This window comes from Mastigoproctus giganteus, chromosome 8, assembly GCF_048544385.1.
Source record: "Mastigoproctus giganteus isolate SK-2022 chromosome 8, ASM4854438v1, whole genome shotgun sequence".
In the NCBI taxonomy this organism is placed as follows: Eukaryota; Metazoa; Arthropoda; class Arachnida; order Uropygi; family Thelyphonidae; genus Mastigoproctus; species Mastigoproctus giganteus.
The window spans coordinates 13467477-13487999 of NC_143582.1; the positions used below are offsets into that span (position 1 = coordinate 13467477).

Genomic DNA, 20523 nt, shown 5'->3' on the forward strand with positions numbered 1-20523 from the left:
AGATGTCTAAATTTGCAGATGATGTAAAGATTGGTAGAGTAGTTAATGATCGCTGCCAAGCAGAGCTTCTTCAGAATGACCTAGATATACTTCAGGGACGGTCAGAAAAATGGGAGCTATGCTTTAATCCAGCAAAGTGTAATGTATTGCACCTGGGGAACAGTAACCCCAAAATAACTTATGCACTTGGCGGAGTGGAACTAAAGCTGGTAGTGGAGGAAATGATATGGTCAGACATGAAGTTCTCTGAGCACTGTAGACAGGTTGCAAGGAAGGCCCATGGTGTCCTATCGATGATTTATCAAACAATTGCTAGTAGAGATAAGGACATCATAATCCCATTATATAAGGCTATTGTTAGACCACACTTTAAATACAGTCAGTCCTCGTATAACACGTGTTTACACTACACGAATTCGATCATACACGATTTATAAATAGGGGAACGATATCTTATATAACACGAACCGAATTCGCTTATGCACGATTCGCCTTTGTGTTTACAAGAAATGGCAGTTGAACGCAGAATCACCCCAACCGAACGCAACACGATAGGAATGAAGAGAAGATTCTGAAAATGTATTTGTGTTTTTTATATCAGTGAAGGGGAAACACATTTCACCATAATAACGTAAAAACCAACACAATTCCAGCTATCGGTATAATCGCAAATGCAATTAGATCAAGTTTAGTACCAGTTTATAACAGATTCCACTAGCAGAAACGCAACTGGAAATTGTTTTTATTGTTTTATGGTAGTAACCCCTAGAAATGTGAGGTGTTAATAGTGTATCTCTGCCTTTATGGTGTTGTTTATTCAGTTGCTACACGCGCGCAGCTTTGTTTATGTGTATCAAGCGTGCCTCCTCGTTTTGTAATTGTGCTTTATTCCCTAAAAATGAGTAAAATTCTTAATTAAAAGGTGTGAAAAGGAAGCGTCCTGGTGAAGACACTGCAGATTCAGAGAGAAAAAGAAAAGCAATTATCGATAAACAGAGGCGGACTGGGTCAAGAATTCTTACCCGGGAAAATTTATTGTGGCCTCATAATATGGTTTATGGCCAAAATCACACCGGCCTCCGGCCCACCGGGGTTTCCCTGGTAAGGCTTATGGCCAGTCCGCCTCTGTCGACAGAGAAAAAATATGAAATTGTGAAACGCTTTGAGCGAAATGAAAGACCAAGTGATATTGCACTACAGACCTAAATGAGGCAATGCCGAGAATTACAAAGAATGCAGAGAAAATAGAAACAACTTTCATAGCAGGAACAACTCAAAGTGTAATTAAAATCCATTAGATTAAGACACAAAGAACTGGAAGAGATGGAACGGCTATCATCTGTTTGGATAGAAAATCAAACAAAAAACAAGTTTGCTTACGATAGAAGCAAAAGCAGTAGCAATATTTTATTACGTAGTAATAGTCGTAATAAAATACGGAAATATTTTATTCGTAAAAATTACTTACGTATTTTTTATTATTTATTATATTATAATAAAATATAATATAATAATAAAAAATATTATAAAAAATTATAATATTATTTTTTATTACGCATTTTAATCGTTAAAATACGTAAGTATTTTATAACGATTAAAATTACCCGATTATTTATTGTGTTTGGTAATGTTTTGGTTACATGTGTTCAATCTTGGGTGGTCAGCACCTAACCCTACTTTTCCCATAGGGCCTGTTGTTTATATTGCATGATTTTGCATTGCACGAGGGTTTATAGGAACACAACTATCGTACTATAAGAGGACCGACTGTACTGTGTTCAGGTATGGAGACCGCACCTAAAGAAAGATATTGTGCTTCTTGAAAGAGTCCACAGAACGGTAACTCTCCTGGTGAGATCGGCAAAAAGGCGTTCATATGAGGAAAGACTTTGAATGTGTGGGTTGCAGAGCTTGGAAACTAGGCACTTTAGAGGAGACTTGATTGAGGTGTTTAAGGCTCTGAGAGGCATAAGCAAAATGAATAAGGACAAAATTTTCATGGTTATAAATGATTCTAGAACTAGGGGCCATAATTTCAAGTTATGGGGGGAGTTGTTTAGACTGGATTGCAGGAAGTTTTATTTTAGCCAGCAAGTTATAAATTACTGGTTGTGGTGCATATAGTATTCATAATTGTCTCCAGTGTGCTGTTGACTATCTACCGATCGATATTGATTGTTTTGCAGTTAACATATACAAATACTTTTTTTATATACACAGTTAGAGTCAAAGAACTTAAAAACTTTTGTGAATTTGCAGGAGACAATTATTCAAAATTATTGGAACATGGAAATACAAGATTTTTGTCCATAGGACCATCAATTGACAGAATTTTAAGCATGTTTGGTGGACTTCGTTCATATTTTCTTTCTCAGGAGAAATGTCCTGTTGAAAAAATTATTTGAAGATCCCTGTTTGAAATTATGGTTGTCATTTGCAAGAGATCAAGTTTCAACATTCCAAACATATATTAGTTTTTTTGAAAAAGATAATATTTCAGCTACAGAAGTAGCTATGAATATTGAAAATCTTACAAACATATTAGAAGCCAGAAAAAACAAACTTTTTATAAAAACAGATGTTAAAAATAAACTAAAAATGTTAATAGATGGAGGTGAAATTAGTGAGGTCAAGTTTTTTGAAGTAGTTAAGAACTTTTATGAAACCAGCTTAGAATATGTAAACAAGTGGAAATGCAGCTTGGGAAATACTGAAAAATTTAAATGGGTATCACTGAGAAAGGTACCTGAATATAAAGAAATACAGGACAGTTTCAACGAGGAGCTTGTTACACAAACAAGAGCAGACAAAACTTGCACATTTGATCAGTGGGCATTTATAAAAGCAATAGTTGGACATATGGAATGAAGAAAACATTTCTGTATCTGATAAATGGGTTCAAATAATTTCTGAAAAATGTGAAAAATTAGCATTAGCAAGGGTATATGATGCAAAAAAAACAAGCTTATATAGCATCAGCCAAAAAAAAAAAAAAAAAAAAAAAAAAAACACACACACCCCCTTCTCATTTCACTCATCCACCCGCTCCAAATGTTTATCTAGTTCTGCCTTGAATCTGTTTAAGCTATCCACTTCTACAACAACATATGGAAGTTTATTCCACTAATCAACCATCTGCTGACTAAAGGAAAACTTCCACACATCTATCCTACAACTGTCTTTCCTCAATTTGAATTTATGCCCTCCCAGATGATTATTCTGAGCAAGAGGAAGAATCCCATCAGCATTGAGCATGCTGAAACCATTCAAGGCTTTATGCACCTCAATCAAATCACCTCGCAGGTGCCTAGTCTCAAGACAATGTAATCTACATCCTTCTTAAAATGAGGCCTCCAGACCGGTATACAGTACTCAAAGTGTGGCCTGACCATTGCCTTATACAAGGGGATAATCACCTCCTTATCCCTACTAGAAAAATTCCTGTATATCATTGACAACACACCATGGGGTACTCTTGCAGACCATCTGCACTGCTCAGAAAATTTCATATCTGCCTGCACAATTACCCCCAGGTCCTTTTCACTCTCTACCTCTGTCAGTATAGTACCACACAGTTGATACGTTACTCTGGGGTTACTGCTTCCCATATGCAGTACTTTACATTTGTCAATGTTAAACTTCAGTTACCACCTCTCAGCCCATCTACTCAACTTTTCTAGATTCTGTTGCAGCAGCATAGCGTCAGTAGTGTCCTTAACAACCCTGCCAACCTTCATATCATCTGCAAACTTGGACATTAAGCTTGATATACCATCGTCAATATCATTTATAAATACAGAAAACAGCAATGGACCCAACACTGAAACCTGGCGGACTCCACTAATAACGTTAGTCCACGAAGAGCAGTGTCCATTGATTACCACTCTCTGTCTTCTCCCACTCAACCATCCCTTTATCCATAGCAGCAGTTTGCCTCCAATGCCACACTGATCCAATTTGTGCAGCAGTCTTCCATGTGCCACAGTATCAGAAGCCTTTCTAAGATCCAAATATATGATATCAAAATTATTCTTTGCATCCAGTTCCTTTGTGACTACATCATAGTATCCAATCAAATTGGTCAGACAAGGCTTTCCCTTAACAAACCCATGCTGTATCCAAGCTATAACTGAAGTCTTGTCTAGGTGATCCTGCAATGGTACTTTAACCAGTGCCTCCATTAATTTCCCTGGAACAGAAGTTAAACTAACAGGTCTGAAATTACCTGTGTCTACCTTTGATCCTCCTTTGTAGATTGGGTTCACATTTGCACATTTCCAGTCCATGGATACCTCTGCTGAGTCCAAGGAAGCTCTCATAATTATGGCTAAGGGTTTGCTTACTTCCTTTGCTGCCTCCTTTAATATAACGATAGATTCCATGCACCCCAGGTGCCTTTCTTGTGTTTATCTTCAACAATTTTTCCTCCACTTTACTCTCAGTTATTACAAGATTATCTTGCTTACTGCCAGAGTTGATTACACCTCTGGCATTCCCCTCGCTGAATAACTCCTCATGTGTGAACGTCGATGCAAAATATTCATTTAGTTTGTTAGCTACCTGAGCAGGATCATCAACAGTTGAACCATTGATAACAAGTGGACCAATCTGATTCATCCACTTCCTTCTAGAGTTTACATAAGTAAAGAACTCTGTGCCGTTTTTATTTGCATCCTTTGTAAAAAGGTTTTCTCGTAATCTGCCTTTGCCTGCCTAACCTCCGTTGTGACTTGGTTACAGACCAGCTTATATCTATCATAGGCTTCTGTGTCACTTTTTCATTTATATGTATCCCATGCATTATTCTTCTCTGCCACATGTCTCATTAGTTCATCTGACATCCATTTAGGCCTAAACCTTGAACAATATTTCTTAGTTGGTATGAAAAGCCTAGTAGCTTTCAAGATTATTTCTTTGAATGCTTCCCATTTTGAATTTGCTGTTGGTAACATCGTCAGTTGGTCCCACCGTATAGAATTTAAATACTGTCTCAGATATTTAAATAAGTATTTAAATATCTGAGACAATTATTTAAATATTATAGTATTTAAATAGAATTTAAACACTATAGTCACCTTTAGGAAGCAAAAACCCTTCCCTTTACCTCTGATGGTAGATACCTCTTTGAGTAAATCCCACTTCAACACACTGTGATCATTGCCACCGGGTGATTCCTTTTTCTTAATGCATGAAGAATCACTACTGATAATCAGATAAAGAGTATTACTCCCTCTAGTTGCCTCCAAAACATGCTGATGTAGAAAACAATCATCCAATAAATCCACAAAAGCCTTGCTAGTGTGTGAGTGACCAACCCACAAATTCCAGTCAATCTCTAGAAAATTAAAATCCCCCATTATAAGACACTCTGATTTACTCTCCCACTCTATTTCTCTGCACAATTGCTCATTATACTCATCAGATTCATTAGTCCTATAACACACACCTACTGTCATTTTTCCTTTCCCAGTGCTTATGTCACACCAAACAGACTCAACATTGTATTGTCCACGAACATCAATTGGTTTCACTTCCTTAAATTTTTTGTGTTTCTTAACTAACAGCATAACCCCTCCTCCCTTCCTGTCCTGTCCTGTCTTGTCCTGTCCTGTCCTGTCCTGTCTATCCTTTCTGTACACATTGTACTCCCCAAATTCCAATTCTGCACTGCTTATGTCTGTGTGACACCATGTCTCTGATATCCCAACAATATCTGCCTTTGAAGACTTGACTAGCACTTCAAGCTCATCAAATTTATTAACTATACTCCTAGCATTGGTGTACATGCAATTATACATGCACCTGTTTCTACTCTTAGTTACCCTAACACAGTCCATATATTTACTTGTTCCACTATAACTTCCAGCAGTCCTGGAAATCCCCATTGCCTTGCTTTCCAGGCTGCTGCTCAATTGCATTTCAATAGAAGCAGTGCAAGAATCAGTTTCACCTCTGCCAGTGGCTACTGTTAATCTATTAGTCCGTGTATCCCCCCCAAGCTAGCTGTTTTTCAACCCACCTAACTCTGCCTCGATAGCATCAGCAAATATTCTTGCATCCTTTCTATTTAAGTGTATCCCATCCCTGTAGAAGCAGTCTCTCCTATTAACAAGCACAGACCAGGCTGAAAAAAATTCTACCCCTTGAGCCTTGCACAGTATCTCCAGGCCCGAATCGATCGACAAATGTCTAGCTTTCCAGGATTGTAGTAATGTGAAATTTGTTCTTTGCCTACCTAGAAGTACAGCTTCAATGGAGAGAATATTTTCCATAATGTGGTAAAAGGAGAGATCCAAGATAAGTGCTGAAACCTTGAAAGCCATGTTAATTATAAAGCAAAATTGTAATGTGGAGTGTGATAAGTTTTACGACAAGATCTTAAAAGACCAAAATTTGTTACGCAAAATACGTTCATCTGAAAAATATTCTTGGTGTGTCAATGTGACCTTGATGATGTGCAATTCCCCTCCACGTCGAATTCAAGAAGTGGACAAACTTTTGAAGTGAATGTATGGGTGAAATGGAAAGGTTTTTTTTTTTTTTTTTTTTGGCTGATGCTGTATAAGCTTGCTTTCTAATACTAAAAACATTTTGTCGAATATTTTTTTCTGCCCTTTCCGAACAACGTTTCTTTTACCCGTCCCATTTTGGCCTCAAGGAATTATGGTCATCCATGAGTCATAGAGGTAGGAGTGACATAGCCAGAAACATAAGGATGCTGAGAAAAAAAAACTTGGAATTTGGTTCAAAGCATCAGCTTGTTTATCATCCCGTTTTCATCGTTCCCCGTTGCATTTTGGTCTCAAGGAATTATGGTCAGCCTAGCAATGGATAAAGGGTTGGTTGAGTGGGAGAAGACAGAGAGTCAATCAATGGACTAATGTTATTAGTGGAGTTCCCTAGGGTTCAGTGTTGGGCCCATTGTTGTTTTCTGTATTTATCAATGATATTGATGAAGGTATATCAGGCTCAAAGTCCAAGTTTGCAGACAATACAAAGGTTGGTAAGATTGTTAATGACAGTAAGGACGTTATGCTACTGCAACAGGATCTAGAAAAGTTAGGCAGGTGAGTTGAGAGGTGGCAACTGAAGTTTAACATTGACAAATGCAAAGTACTGCATATGAGTAGCAGTAATCCCAGAGAAATGTACCAACTGTGTGGTACTACACTCAGGGTAGTGGAATGAAAAAGACCTGGGGGTAATCTTACAGTCTGATGTAAAGTTTTCTGAGTAGTCTAGACAGGCTGCCAGAGCAGATCATGGGGTCTTGTCAATGATATAGAGGAATTTTGCTAGCAGGGATAAGGAGGTGATTATCTCCTTGTATAAGGCAATGGTTAGACCACACCTTGAGTACTGCATACAGGTGTGGAGGCCTCATTTTAGGAAGGATGTAGAGCTGTTGGAACGAGTACAGAGAAGGGAAACAAGATTAGTGAATTGAACAAAGGGGTGCTCTTACAAAAAAGGCTTAAGTTCTGCAAATTGCAGCATCTGGAGACTAGGCATGTGCATGGTGAGCTGATTGAGGTGTATAAGGCCTTGGATAGTTTGAGCAGGCTCAACCTGGTGGGATTCTTCCTCTTCCTCTTGCTCATTACAAACCTGAGGGGGCATAAACTCAAATCAAGGAAAGACAGTTATAAAATAGATGGGTGAAAATTTGCCTTTAGCCAGCGAGTAGTTGATTGCTGGAACAAACGTCCATCTGTCATTGTGGAAGTTGAAAGCTTAAATAAATTCAAGGAAGAAGTGAACAAACTTTTGGAGTGAATGTATGGATGAAATGGAAAGTTTTTTTTTTTTTTGGCTGATGCTCTATAAGCTTGCTTTCTAATACAAAAACATTTAGTCTTAATTGTGTCTACAGTAATTTCAGGAGTATTATCAATGAAATGAGTGAATTCAAACTTCTAATTAGGAAAATTAACATTGGTATAATAGAGCTAACAAAAATTGTGCATGCTAGTATAGAACCTATGAGGAGCAAATTAGCTAGAATCAGAAGTATAATGAGAGAGATTGGCAGTAATCTTCAGATCAGAAAATTGTGAAGAGTATGACAAGAGACTTTACATTCAGATGGAATGGGCAAGCAAGGTTGAGTGTCTTATTATGGGTGATTTCATTTTTCCCCTTTATTGATTGGAGCAAGTGGGAAGGTAATTCACCATGGGGAAAAATTGAAAAATAGATAATTATTATTTGCCTCAGCATGTTAGGGAAATTACTAAGGACAACAATATTCTAAACTTGATTGCCATCTACAAACTAAATGATGATTAGGTTATAATACAGGGCTGGCATTACAGGAACCATTAGGAGGCCAACAGAGCAAAAAATAGGAATAAGGAGTTTTTCACAAGGGTCCAATCACATAGATTGAACCCTTGCATAATGGGTGCATGAAAGTCTTGGATAACCCAGTTGATGTTGCAGATGAATTGGGCAGATACTTTACACCAATATTTACAGATGAGAGATCCTTCAGGGTGAGGAGCAAGTGAAGCATGAAATGAGCAATATTGAAATCACAGAAGATTTTTTATTAGAAAAATGTTAGAGAGAGAGAGAGAGAGCTGTTAAGATAACCTGGGAGGGATTCCTTTCTTTGGGACTAGAGAAATGCTAATGTATCACCAATATCTATTTAGTATATTATAATATTTTCATAAAACAGTAAAAAACCATTTTTAAAATAAACCTGATTTTTTAAAATTCTTATCATGTAGCTCCTAATGAAAAGATGGCTGAAGTTATTAAAAAAACTGTTAGTGAAGCAAAAGCCAAAGTATCCAAAGTGAGTAAAACTGTTTTGTATTTTAATTATATTAAGGTGGTAAGATATGCTAAATGGAGTATTATGTGTGCTTTCAAGTAAAAATTATTAATAACAGATGCATATATATTATGATTATATATAATATATAGGGTGTGTCATTTAACTATTTGGTTTTAATTTTTGGAAGATTTTAGCATTAGTAGAGGCATTTGATGCAAAAAAGCAAGCTTATGCAGCATCAGCCAAAAAAAAAAAAAAAAAAAACCCACTTCCACTTCACCCTTCTGTTCGTTCAAAATACCTGTCCAGCTGAGCCTTAAACTTATTTAGGCTATCAACCTCCACGACAAGGGATGGAAGTCTGTTCCACCAACCAACCACCTGCTGGCTAAAGGCAAATTTCCGCACATCTATCCTACATCTGTCTTTCCTCAATTTGAATTTATGCCCTCTCAGGTGATTATTCTGAGCTAGAGGAAGAATCCCATCAGCATTGAGCATTCTCAAACCATTCAAGGCTTTATACACCTCTATCAGATCACCTCGCTGGTGCCTAGTCTCCAGACACTGTAATTTGCAAAACTTAAGCCTTTCTTCGTAAGAGCACCCCTTTGTTCCATTCACTAATCTTGTTGCCCTTCTCTGTACTCGTTCCAGCAGCTCTACATCCTTCTTGAAATGAGGCCTCCAGAACTGTATACAGAACTCTAGGTGTGGCCTGACCATTGCCTTATACAAGGGAATAATCACCTCCTTATCCCTGCTGGAAAAATTCCTGTATATCATTGACAATACTCCATGAGCTACTCTTGCAGCCCGTCTGCACTGCTCAGAGAACTTCATATCTGCCTGCACAACCACCCCCAAGTCCCTTTCATTCTCTACCACTGTCAGTGTAGTACCACAGAGTTGATACGTTGCTCTGGGGTTGCTGTTTCCCATGTGTAGTACTTTACATTTGTCAATGTTAAACTTCATTTGCCACCTCTCAAGCCCATCTGCTCAACCTTTCCAGATCCTGTTGCAGCAGCATAGTGTCAGTAGTGTCCTTGACAACCCTGTCAACCTTCGTATCATCTGCAAACTTGGACATTAAGCTTGATATACATACAATATCATTTATAAATACAGAAAACAATAATGGACCCAATACTGAACCCTGAGGGACTCCACTAATAACATTAGTCCACGATGAGCAGTGTCCATTGATTACTTCTCCCTCTCAACCACCCCTTTATCCATAGCAGCAATTTGCCTCCAATGCCACACTGATCCAATTTGTGCAGCAGTCTTCCATTTGCAACAGTATCAAAAGCCTTTCTAAGATCCAAGTATATAATATCAAAGCTATTCCCTGCATCCAGTTCTTTTGTGACTGCATCATAGTATCCAATCAAATTGGTCAGGCAAGACTTCCCCTTAACAAAACCATGCTGTGTCTGAGCTATAACTGAAGTCTTGTCTAAATGATCCTGCAGTGCTTCTTTAACCAGTGCCTCCATTAATTTTCCTGGAACAGAAGATAAGCTCACAGGTCTATAATTACTTGTGTCAGCCTTTGATCCTCCTTTGTGAATTGGGGTCACATTTGCACATTTCCAGTCTATTGGTACCTCCCCTGAGTCCAAGGAAGCTCTCAAAATTATGGCTAAGGGTTTGCTTACTTCCTTTGCTGCCTCCTTTAATATAACTGGATAGATCCCATCCACCTCGGGTGCCTTTCTTGTGTTTATCTTCAACAATTTCTGCTCCACTTTACTCCCAGTTATTTCAAGGTTCTGTAGCTTACTGCTAGAGTTGAATACACCTCTGGCATTCCCCTCGCTGAATAACTCCTCATGTGTGAATGTCGATGCAAAATATTCATTTAGTTTGTTAACTACCTGAGCAGGATCATCAACAGTTGACCCATCAATATCATGTGGACCAATCTGATTCATCCCCTTCCTTCTAGAGTTTACATAAGTAAAGAACTCTTTGCTGTTTTTCTTTGCATCCCTTGCCAAGAATTTCTCGTAATCTGCCTTCGCCTGCCTAACCTCCTTTGTAACTTGGTTGTATATCAACTTGTATCTATCGTAGGCTTCTGTGTCATGTGTTAATTTGTAAGTATCCCATGCATTTTTCTTCTCTGCCATATGCCTCATTAATTCATCTGACATCCATTTTGGCCTAAACCTTGAACAATATTTCTTAGTTGGTATGTAAAGCCTAGTAGCTTCCAAGATAAGTTCTTTGAATGCTTCCCATTTTGAATTGCTGTTGGTAACATCATCAGTTGGTCCCACTGTATAGAATTTAAATACTGTCTCAGTCCATCGTAGTCGCCTTTATGGAAGCAATAACCCTTCCCTTTACCCCTAATGGTAGTTACCTCTTTGAGTAAATCCCACTTCAGCACACTGTGATCACTGCCACCTAGTGGTTCATTTATCTGCAGATTCTTAATGCATGAAGAATCACTGCTGATAATCAAATCAAGAGTATTACTCCCTCTAGTTGCCTCCCGAACATGCTGATGTAGAAAACAATTATCCAATAAATCCACAAAAGCCCTGCTAGTGTGTGAGTGACCAGCCCTCAAATTCCAGTCAATATCTGGGAAATTAAAATCTCCCATTATAAGACTCTCTGATTTACTGGCCCACTCTATTTCCCTGTACAGTTTCTTATTATACTCATCAGAGTCATTAGGCCTATAGCACACTCCTACTCTCAATTTTGATCTCCCAATGCTTATGTCACACCAAACTGACTCAACACTGCACTGTCCAGCGATGTCAACTGGCTTCACTTCCTTGGTTTTTATGTGTTTCTTAACTAATAGCATAACCCCTCCCCCTTCCTATCCTGTCTATCCTTTCTGTAGACATTGTACTCCCCAAATTCCAGTTCTGCATCCCTTATATCTGTGTGACACCACGTCTCTGATATCCCAACAATATCTGCCTTCGATGTTTTGAGCAATACCTCAAATTCATCAAATTTATTTACTAAACTCCTAGCATTGGTGTACACGCAAGTATACCTGCACCTGTTTCTATTCTTAGCTACCCTAACACAACCCATGTGTTTACTTGTACCGCAATGGCTCCCCAGCAGTCTCTGAAATACCATGCATCTTGTTTTTCAGGCTTCTGCTCATTCTAATAGAAGCAGTGCAAGAATCTCTTTCACCTCTGCCAGTGGCTACTGTCAATCTATTGGTCTTTGTCTCCCCCCAAGCTAGCAGTTTTCCGACCCACCTAACACTGCCTCGATAGCATCAGCAAATATTCTTGCACCGTTTCTATTTAAGTGTATCCCATCCCTGTAGAAGCAATCTCTCCTGTTAACAAGTACAGTCCAGGCTGAAAAAAATTCTACCCCTTGAGCCTTGCACAATCTTTTCAGGGCCGAATTGATCGACAAGGCTCTCATCATATACTCCCTCCTATCGTGTCTGGGCAGAATTGCAGACACTTTTCAGAGAAATCTGAAAAGTGTCTGCAATTTCAGAGAAATCTGAAAATCTGAAAAGTGTCTGCAGAATTGCAGACACTTTTCAGATTTTCAGAGAAAACTTTTTTTTGCTAAATTTTTCCTGAACTTTCAAGATACTAATCAAAATCAATATAAAGTTTATAGGTAAGATTTTATTATTTCTAACTTAAAAGTTCACCTAATCAACTGCTTTTTTCTCAGTGAGAAAGTTTGTGTTCCCTGTTTAGTCAAAAAATATCAGTTTATTTTTTTGAAACTTGATTTACCAGCAGAAAGGAAGCACATCTCCCTCTCCTCCAATATCAAGTGTGTTTGGTGTGTAAAAAAGCTGCTTTTAACTGTTGTTTTCCACAAATGTATACTATAACTTGCTACTTCAACTTATGGGAATATAAAAAAAAAATATTGCACACAAATCATTGGTATTTAGTTAATAATTGAAATAGTAATAATTGTTTAGAATGATTGATTCAGATAAATGAATTACTAATGATCAAGCAAGTACAAAATCTAAAAACGCTACTTGAAAAAATGAACTTTCATTATTAAATTATATTTTTCATTCTGCGCAACATTTACAGATAGAGTTTTATGAACAAAGTAAAAGTAGTCACAAAATAGCATTTGTAAATTTGACATAATTTGGTAAAATATTTACCAAATTAAAAAGTTTTGTTAATTATGTAGTGTACATTTTAATACATTGCTAATAACTGCTATTTTGTATCTGTCTTTGAATGCTGCTAGCCTGATAACCTTTAAAAATAAAGTATCATTTAATAATGAAAATGTATTTTTCATGTTAACAGTTTCAGATTTTGTATACACTTGATTATTGGTGTTAGGCTAAAACTATGTGTCCAATATTTTCTTATCTGTGTTATTGCATTGTTGATGTTGCTTGCATGTATATTTCTTAATCATTCTCATTAATTATTACTACCTCAACTATTAATTACCAAATTACCAATCAAAATCATAACTTTGGTGTAGAATAATAATAGTGAGTGTATCATTGAAACAAAAAATATAATTATGGTTCTTTAAAGTTTTTTTTACAATTTTTATGGAACTTTTTTGGGACTTTCACTGTAATATTGGCCATTTGAATCAAATGAGAACAAATTTCCACCGTAAAGCCAGCTCCTAGCAGAAAACTTGCTGAACTCAAGCCTACACACATTCCGTGAACTCATCTCTGGGATTAAATGAAACACTGTGTATATACACAGATGCAAGAAGTAGCACAAGGTTTATGCTGAGGGTGTAATGCACACAGGTGCTGCAAGCATTGGAGTGCCTAGGGTGATAATAAGCTGTTTAATATTTGTAATATGTGCAGGATGGCAAACTTTTATCTCACATATCAAAATGAAACCTCTTCCAGCACTGCATAAATATGTATTTAAACTTTTAAAGTATAATGATCTTTTCCAGATACCTTCATGAAATTTTTAAATTAGTTTAATTAGTGAGTGCAGTTTCTTTTTTAAAAATGCTGATCTGATAATAGCTAAACAACAAAACCTTCTTTTTTCTTTTTTTTTGGCTGATGCTATATAAGCTTGCTTTCTTGCATTATTTGCCATTACTACTACTAATACCTATTAAATTATCCATTTTTGAATAGAAACTAGTGGATGCAGACATGTGCTTAACTCAGGTTTCAATCAAAGAAGCATTAGACATTCTTAAAGGCGTATCTATGATTGTGTATCCAATGGGATTGCCACCTTATGAACCCATCCGTCAAGAATTAGAAAATCAGGAGGATCTCTCTGGTACTCAGGTGTGTTTTACTAAATAGCACTACTCTAAATTCCTGATATTTCTCTAGTCATTATAGGAAATTTAAATTGATACCCTGGTGTTCAAAGAAAGTGCATCACCTAGGAATTTCACATTTCTAACCCTTTTTCGCAATGGTATGTTACATTAATGACTAGCATCACAAATAGAAATATAAACAAAAGATATTTATTAATAGTTAAGGCAATGCTAAGTAATATTTGATAGGTGCTCTCAAAATATTCCTAAATGAGCATTTGCAGCCTTTATACAGCAGAAATTGTTGTAAAACATGACAATTATGGCTGAAATGTTATCAGAAGCCATCAGTTTGCTTCAGTTTATCATTTTAAATGGAAAACAAAATGAAAAGTTCACCAGGTGCAAACTAATATTTAATTGTGCTGCCTCTGGCCCTGATGACAGCAGCACACTGTCGAGGCATTGACATGATCAATTTCTGAAGATAATCAGAAATTGATCATGGTTCCAATCAATTGATCATTCGTGGTTCCAAACACGGATTATGGCTTCCTGAAGTTCATGAAAGGTCTTTGGTTTCTTTCTAGCAACTGCAGATTCCACGTGATGCCTGTTGGCATCACGTGGAATCTGCTATAGGATACAGGTCCGGGCTGTTTCCTGGCCAGCTAACAGTTGTAATGGACCGTTTTTCCAACCATTTTTTCACCTGTAACAAATATAAACACATTACTGTCGAACCTCTAATGCAGAAATGAAGCTAAAGTAACTACAGAAGTGCCTACTTACACTTTTCACCCGATGACAAGGAGCAGAGTCGTCCTGAAAGATGCAGATACTTGGCAGGTTGAAATAGTCTCTAATGGTTGGAAGTAGTTTGCCTTCCAATATAGCCAGGTATCCATTGGCATTTACGGAACCTTTTATAAACCGCAGGTGATACTAAATGCACCCCCATATCATTTGGCTGGTAGGGAATTTCACTGTAGACACCATACATTCTGTATGGTATTCTACACAACGTCTACGGCGAATCATTTGTCTCCCATCAGAGCATGCAGGTTGAATTTCTTCTCATCCAAGAAAATAACTGACTTCCACTGCTCGGGTTGTTGTTGTTTTGGTTTTTAGGAGCATTAGCAACTAAGGCCATATTGCTCCAGGGATATGTGGTGGTCATTCCCTGACCTTTCTGCATCCTCCGTATTTGGTGGTCACAGTCTCGAACCCTGGTCTAATCAAGAAGCATGTGCTACGCACTGCTGCTCCTGCCCACCTGACTATGGAGATGCCACACTGCTCAGTGGGCCATTTGACATGCTCCTTACACCAAATTATTCGGACCTTTTTCATTTTTTGTGTGAGGAGAGGCTTCTTCTTAAGACGACAGGCTACAAGTCCATTTTTGAAGAAGCATCTTCTGACTTACTGCACTTGCTACCACTCCTGTATGTTCTTCCCATTCTCTTTTCAGCTCAGACGAAAAAGCTTTATGGTTTTTAAGGCATAAGCACTTGAAAATGTGGTCCCACACTCCACTTTAAAATCTCGTCCTTTATCTAAACCTTGGTTTTTCCAATAAATGTGCTAGGGCTGTTCAAGAGAAGAATGTTGCATATCATAATTGGCTTGTTTCTAATTCTTCAGTTTCATTTTCTGCCTACACCAAAGTTCTCAACAATTGTAAAGCAGTTATTAATCAGTCCAAACTACAGTTTGAACAGGCTAAGAGTAGAAAACTTGCTTCTTGCCCTAAAGGTAGCCGAGCATTCTGGTCCCTTGTCAAAGCTATTGGCCGCAACTTTTGCCCATCTCTGCTCCCACCTCTGTCCAAACCAGATAGTTCTGTTGTCACTTCAGCCAAGAATAAAGCTGACCTGCTAGCATCCCTTTTGATGATCTTGATAAAACACCTCCCACCTTTCCCAACACATTCCATTCAATGCCTCCTGTGGTCTTCCATCAAAAGGATGTCAGAAGGATTTTGACGAATCTTGGTGCTAAGAAAGCTCCAGGTCCCGATGGTATTTCTCCACTTGTTCTCAAAACCTATGCTCCTGAACTTGCTCCTATTCTTTGCCGTCTTTTTCACTTTCTTATTCCAAAGGTGTTTTTCCTTCTGCTTTTTAAATTTGCTCATATCCAGCCAGTTCCTAAAAAGGGTGACAAATCCCTCCCATCCAATTATCGTCCCATTGCAATTACTTCTACTATTTCTAAAGTAATGGAGAAATCAATTAACCGCCAACTCTTAAACTACCTAAAAACTTTCCGTCTGATCAATGATTGCCAGTGTGGATTCCGTCAGTGTCGATCCACTGGTGATGTTCTGGCTTATGTTACCCATTTATGGACTAATTCAATGGAAAGGTTCGGTGAAACACAAGTAGTTGCTCTTGACATCTCAAAGGCTTTGAATCATGTTTGGCATAAAGGTCTTCTAAACAAGCTTCCATCTTATCGTTTGCCAACTGTTTTTAGTAATTGGGTATCCAGTTTTCTCTCTGATCGCTCACTGAGGGTGATGGTAGATGGCTCTCTGTCTTCTAACTTCTCCACTAATGCTGGTGTCCCCCAAGGTTGTTCTTTCCTCCACTCTTTTCCTCTTGTATATTAATGACCTTCTTCCATTGACTGGAAATCCTATCCATAGTTTTGCCGATGATAGCACATTGCATTCCACTTTCCATTTTGAGAAACCTTGCCCTGTTCAATCAGCTTCAACTTCTCGAAAATCTGCTACCAATTCCTTAAATGCCGATCTTCAGGTAATTCTCCAGTGGGGCAAAGACAACTTAGTTGATTTAAACCCTTCTCAAACTCAGTCTTGTCTTATATCTCGTAAAAAGGATTCTTCTGCTCCCATGCCTATCTTTAATGACACTCTGATTTCTAGGCAAAATGATATATCTCTTTTGGGGATTACCCTGACTTCTAATCTCTCTTGGCACAAGCACATTACAAATATTGCTTCCTCTGCATCTAAAAAACTTGGGTTTCTCTTTCGCTCTCGCCGTTACTTTTCTTCCAAACAGCTGCTCACTCTGTATAAATCGCAAAACTGCCCTGCCATGGAATATTGTTCCCACATCTGGGGTGGTGCCCCCAAAACCTCTCTCAGACTTCTTGATTCCTTTCAGAAGAGGGCAGTTAATTAATGATTCATCTCTAACAGAGCCTCTGCACTAGCTGTCTCATAGACATACTGTTTCTGCTGCTTGCCTCTTCTACAGATACTTCCATGGGCACTGTTCTTCTGAATTGGCTTCTATAATTCCTGCTCTCTCTTTCAAAACAGTCCTAACATGTGCCGCCACCAGCCAACATCCATTTACTGTCCAACTTCAAACTCACAGAACCAACTTTATATCTTCCTCATTTATTCAATCAACTGCCGTTTTCTGGAACAACCTTCCTTCATACGTATTTCGTGAAAATTACAGTCTACAGAAGTTCAAGTCCAGTGTCAACAAATATCTTCTTTCATCTTCTGAACTTCCAACCCAAGCACAGTTCTAAGTACTATAGGTTCTAATACCTCTCATGTTTCGGGTTAACATAAAAAAAAAAAAAAAACGTGGTCCTATTTTGGCATAAGGACTTGTTTGCATCCGGTTCCTTTTTCCTATCAGTATTCTTGAGTTTGGAAAGAAATCTACTCACTGTCAACTGATTACAAGACACTATCAATATGATGGGAAGAACATCCTTGCTCGTGTAAAGCAACAATAGCATATTTCTTTATGGCATCAACTGCACATAACTCTTACAGAGCATTTTTATATAGCTGAAAGTAACAGCTGATGCAATATTATGTCATCACCTACACGTGTCAATCTTATCTGATGCAATCTGTAAGAAATTTTGCCGTATACTTACGTTATTCGGACAACAATTACAATTTTAAGTGGTGATGCACTTTCTTTGAACACCAGTGTATAATATTGTAATATTTTTGCATTTAGCAGATATGAGGTGAATATTGGACGAAAATGTTATCTTCAGGAAGGAAAAAAGCTATATATGTTTTTATTTATTTTATTTTTTATTGTCCTTTTTTTTGGTGGGAATGCTTGCCTTAAACTAAATTAATAGTCAACAGAAAGTTATGTTCTGTTCTTTTCCAAAGATGTTCTTTCACATTTTCAGATATTTCCAAACCCACTCTAATGGCTGCCATTATGGCTAAAGACTTGTGGACAAATGCGTTGTCTTGGTGAAATGAAATGACACCCCCCCATGTCACTTTTCTCTTTCAGTTTCTAATATGGTTTTCTAGTTAAACCTACCCATATGGTTTCTAGTTAACTGCACTCCTTTCTGAAAATAATAAATAAACATGATCATAGCTTCCATTTTGAGGAATTCTAAATGGTTCCTTCATCATTTCAGAGTTATTTATAAATATATATACAGTCGAACTTCCCTATAATGAATTCGATAAATCCACGAAAAAATTTGTTATAGAGAAATTTTGTTATACAGAGAATATCTTTTTTATTAAAAATTGTTATTTAATTAGAAAATGAAAATGAATCTACATTTATTTTTAATGTATTTTATTTCAAAAACACTTATTTAAATTACGTTTACACAATTTTCGCCGGTAAGTATCACAAATTAAAAAAATCTGTAATTTTCGTTTGCACAGTACAATTAAAAAATGTCTGATTCTCAAAGAAAACCTCACATTTGTTCAGAGCATTAAAAACATTATCAGGAACATTTTCACAAAACTGTAGACCCATATGAACCGTTTTAAAAGCGTTAATCATTTCTTCACGAGTTGGCTTTTCTATGGATTGTTCTGATGCGTCTTCAGCATCATCATTAATTTCTTCGTGATCATGGTCGCGTCTAACACTGTTCAGCAGTATTTCATCTTTATTTGGATGTTCTGATGTAGTCAGATCTTGATCTACATAAACATAACTATCCAGTGTTATTTCATTTTCGATGTTTCCGGATGATTCTAATAATGTTGAAAAGTTTTTCAGTTGTGAAAGGGGCAATTTATCTTGTTCGTCCAGTTGTTGTTCAATTTCTGTATTCAATGCAAATCCCGCTTTCGAAAAACAATTTTGAATAGTGTATTCAGTGACATCGTTTGTCCAAACTTTTGCCAGTTCAGAGATGCAATCTCTAAGGTTAATTGTAACCTCCAAGTTTCTATTTTCTGATAATGCATTGACAATCTTCATTATTATTCTCTTTCGATGATGAAATTTAAAATTTTTAATAATGCCTTGGTCCATTGGCGTTACGTTTGGTGGTAAAAACAACAACTTCACACTTAAGTTTGTCAGAAATACTGGCAGGATATGCTGGACAGTTGTCAGTTACCAACACGATTTTCCCTTTTTCTTTTGTTATATGCCTGTCTAGTTTTAATATCCAGTCTTTAAAGATATCACTTGTCATCCATGCTTTTTTATTAAAGCTGCAGTCAACTTCCAAAGATTTTATGCCCAAAGATTTTATTTAAAGTAAAGATTCTTCATGATATTGACCAGGGTTTTAAGAAAAAAGATGTTGCAGAGAAATATGGCATACCTGCAAGCAGCTTATCTACGATTTAAAAAAATCGAGAATCAATTTTAAATGCAATTGAAGGACGAGCAGACAAGAAGCGAATTAAGTTGTGTATATACGAAGATGTTGATAAAGCTTTTCTAAAATGGGTGCAAATGATACGTGAAAAGAATATACCAATATCGGGTCCAATAATTAAGCAACAAGCTCTGAAATTTGCACAGTCCCTGGGACATACAGAATTTAATGCAAGCACTGAGTGGCTAGATAAATTTAAGAAGCGCCACAGAATTGTGGAAAAGATTATTTGTGGAGAAAGTGTTAATGTAAGTGAAGAAGATTGCAACAGTTGGAGGAACAATACCTTAAAGAAGATTTTGGAAGAATATGAACCTAAGGGTGTTTTTAATGCTGACGAAATGGGTTTATTCTTTAAATATTTACCGAATAGAACACTTCCTTTTAAGGATGATAAATGTTTTGGCAGAACACAAAGCAAAGGAAGAATCACTGTGCTAGTTGGAGAAAATATGACAGGAAGTGAAAAATTAAGACTTTTAATCATCGGAAAATCAAAAAACCCAAGATGTTTTAGAGGCACAAAATCTTTGGAAGTCGACTACACCTTTAATAAAAAAGCATGGATGACCAGTGATATCTTTGAAGACTGGATATTAAAACTAGACAAGCGTATAACAAAAGAAAAAAGGAAAATCGTGTTGGTAACTGACAACTGTCCAGCACATCCTGCCAGTATTTCTGCCAAACTTAAAAGTGTGAAGTTATTGTTTTTTTGTTTTTACCACCAAACATGATGTCAAAACTCCAGCCAATGGACCAAGGCATTATTAAAAATTTTAAATTTCATTATCAAAAGAGAATAATAATGAAGATTGTCAATGCATTATCAGAAAATAGAAACTTGGAGGTTACAATTAACCTTAGAGATTGCA

General features: G+C 37.1%; 1 protein-coding gene across 1 annotated transcript in view; it reads left to right on the top strand.

The window, feature by feature from the left end:
- The window catches only part of LOC150081268 (cilia- and flagella-associated protein 298), a 58311-nt gene that overhangs the window by 22744 nt on the left and 15044 nt on the right, over positions 1–20523 (top strand). Inside the window, exons 4-5 of the mRNA XM_090379007.1 lie at positions 8736–8803; positions 13899–14057. Of these exons, the coding sequence (XP_090235133.1) occupies positions 8736–8803; positions 13899–14057 (227 nt within the window). The remainder of the gene's footprint in view (positions 1–8735; positions 8804–13898; positions 14058–20523) is intronic.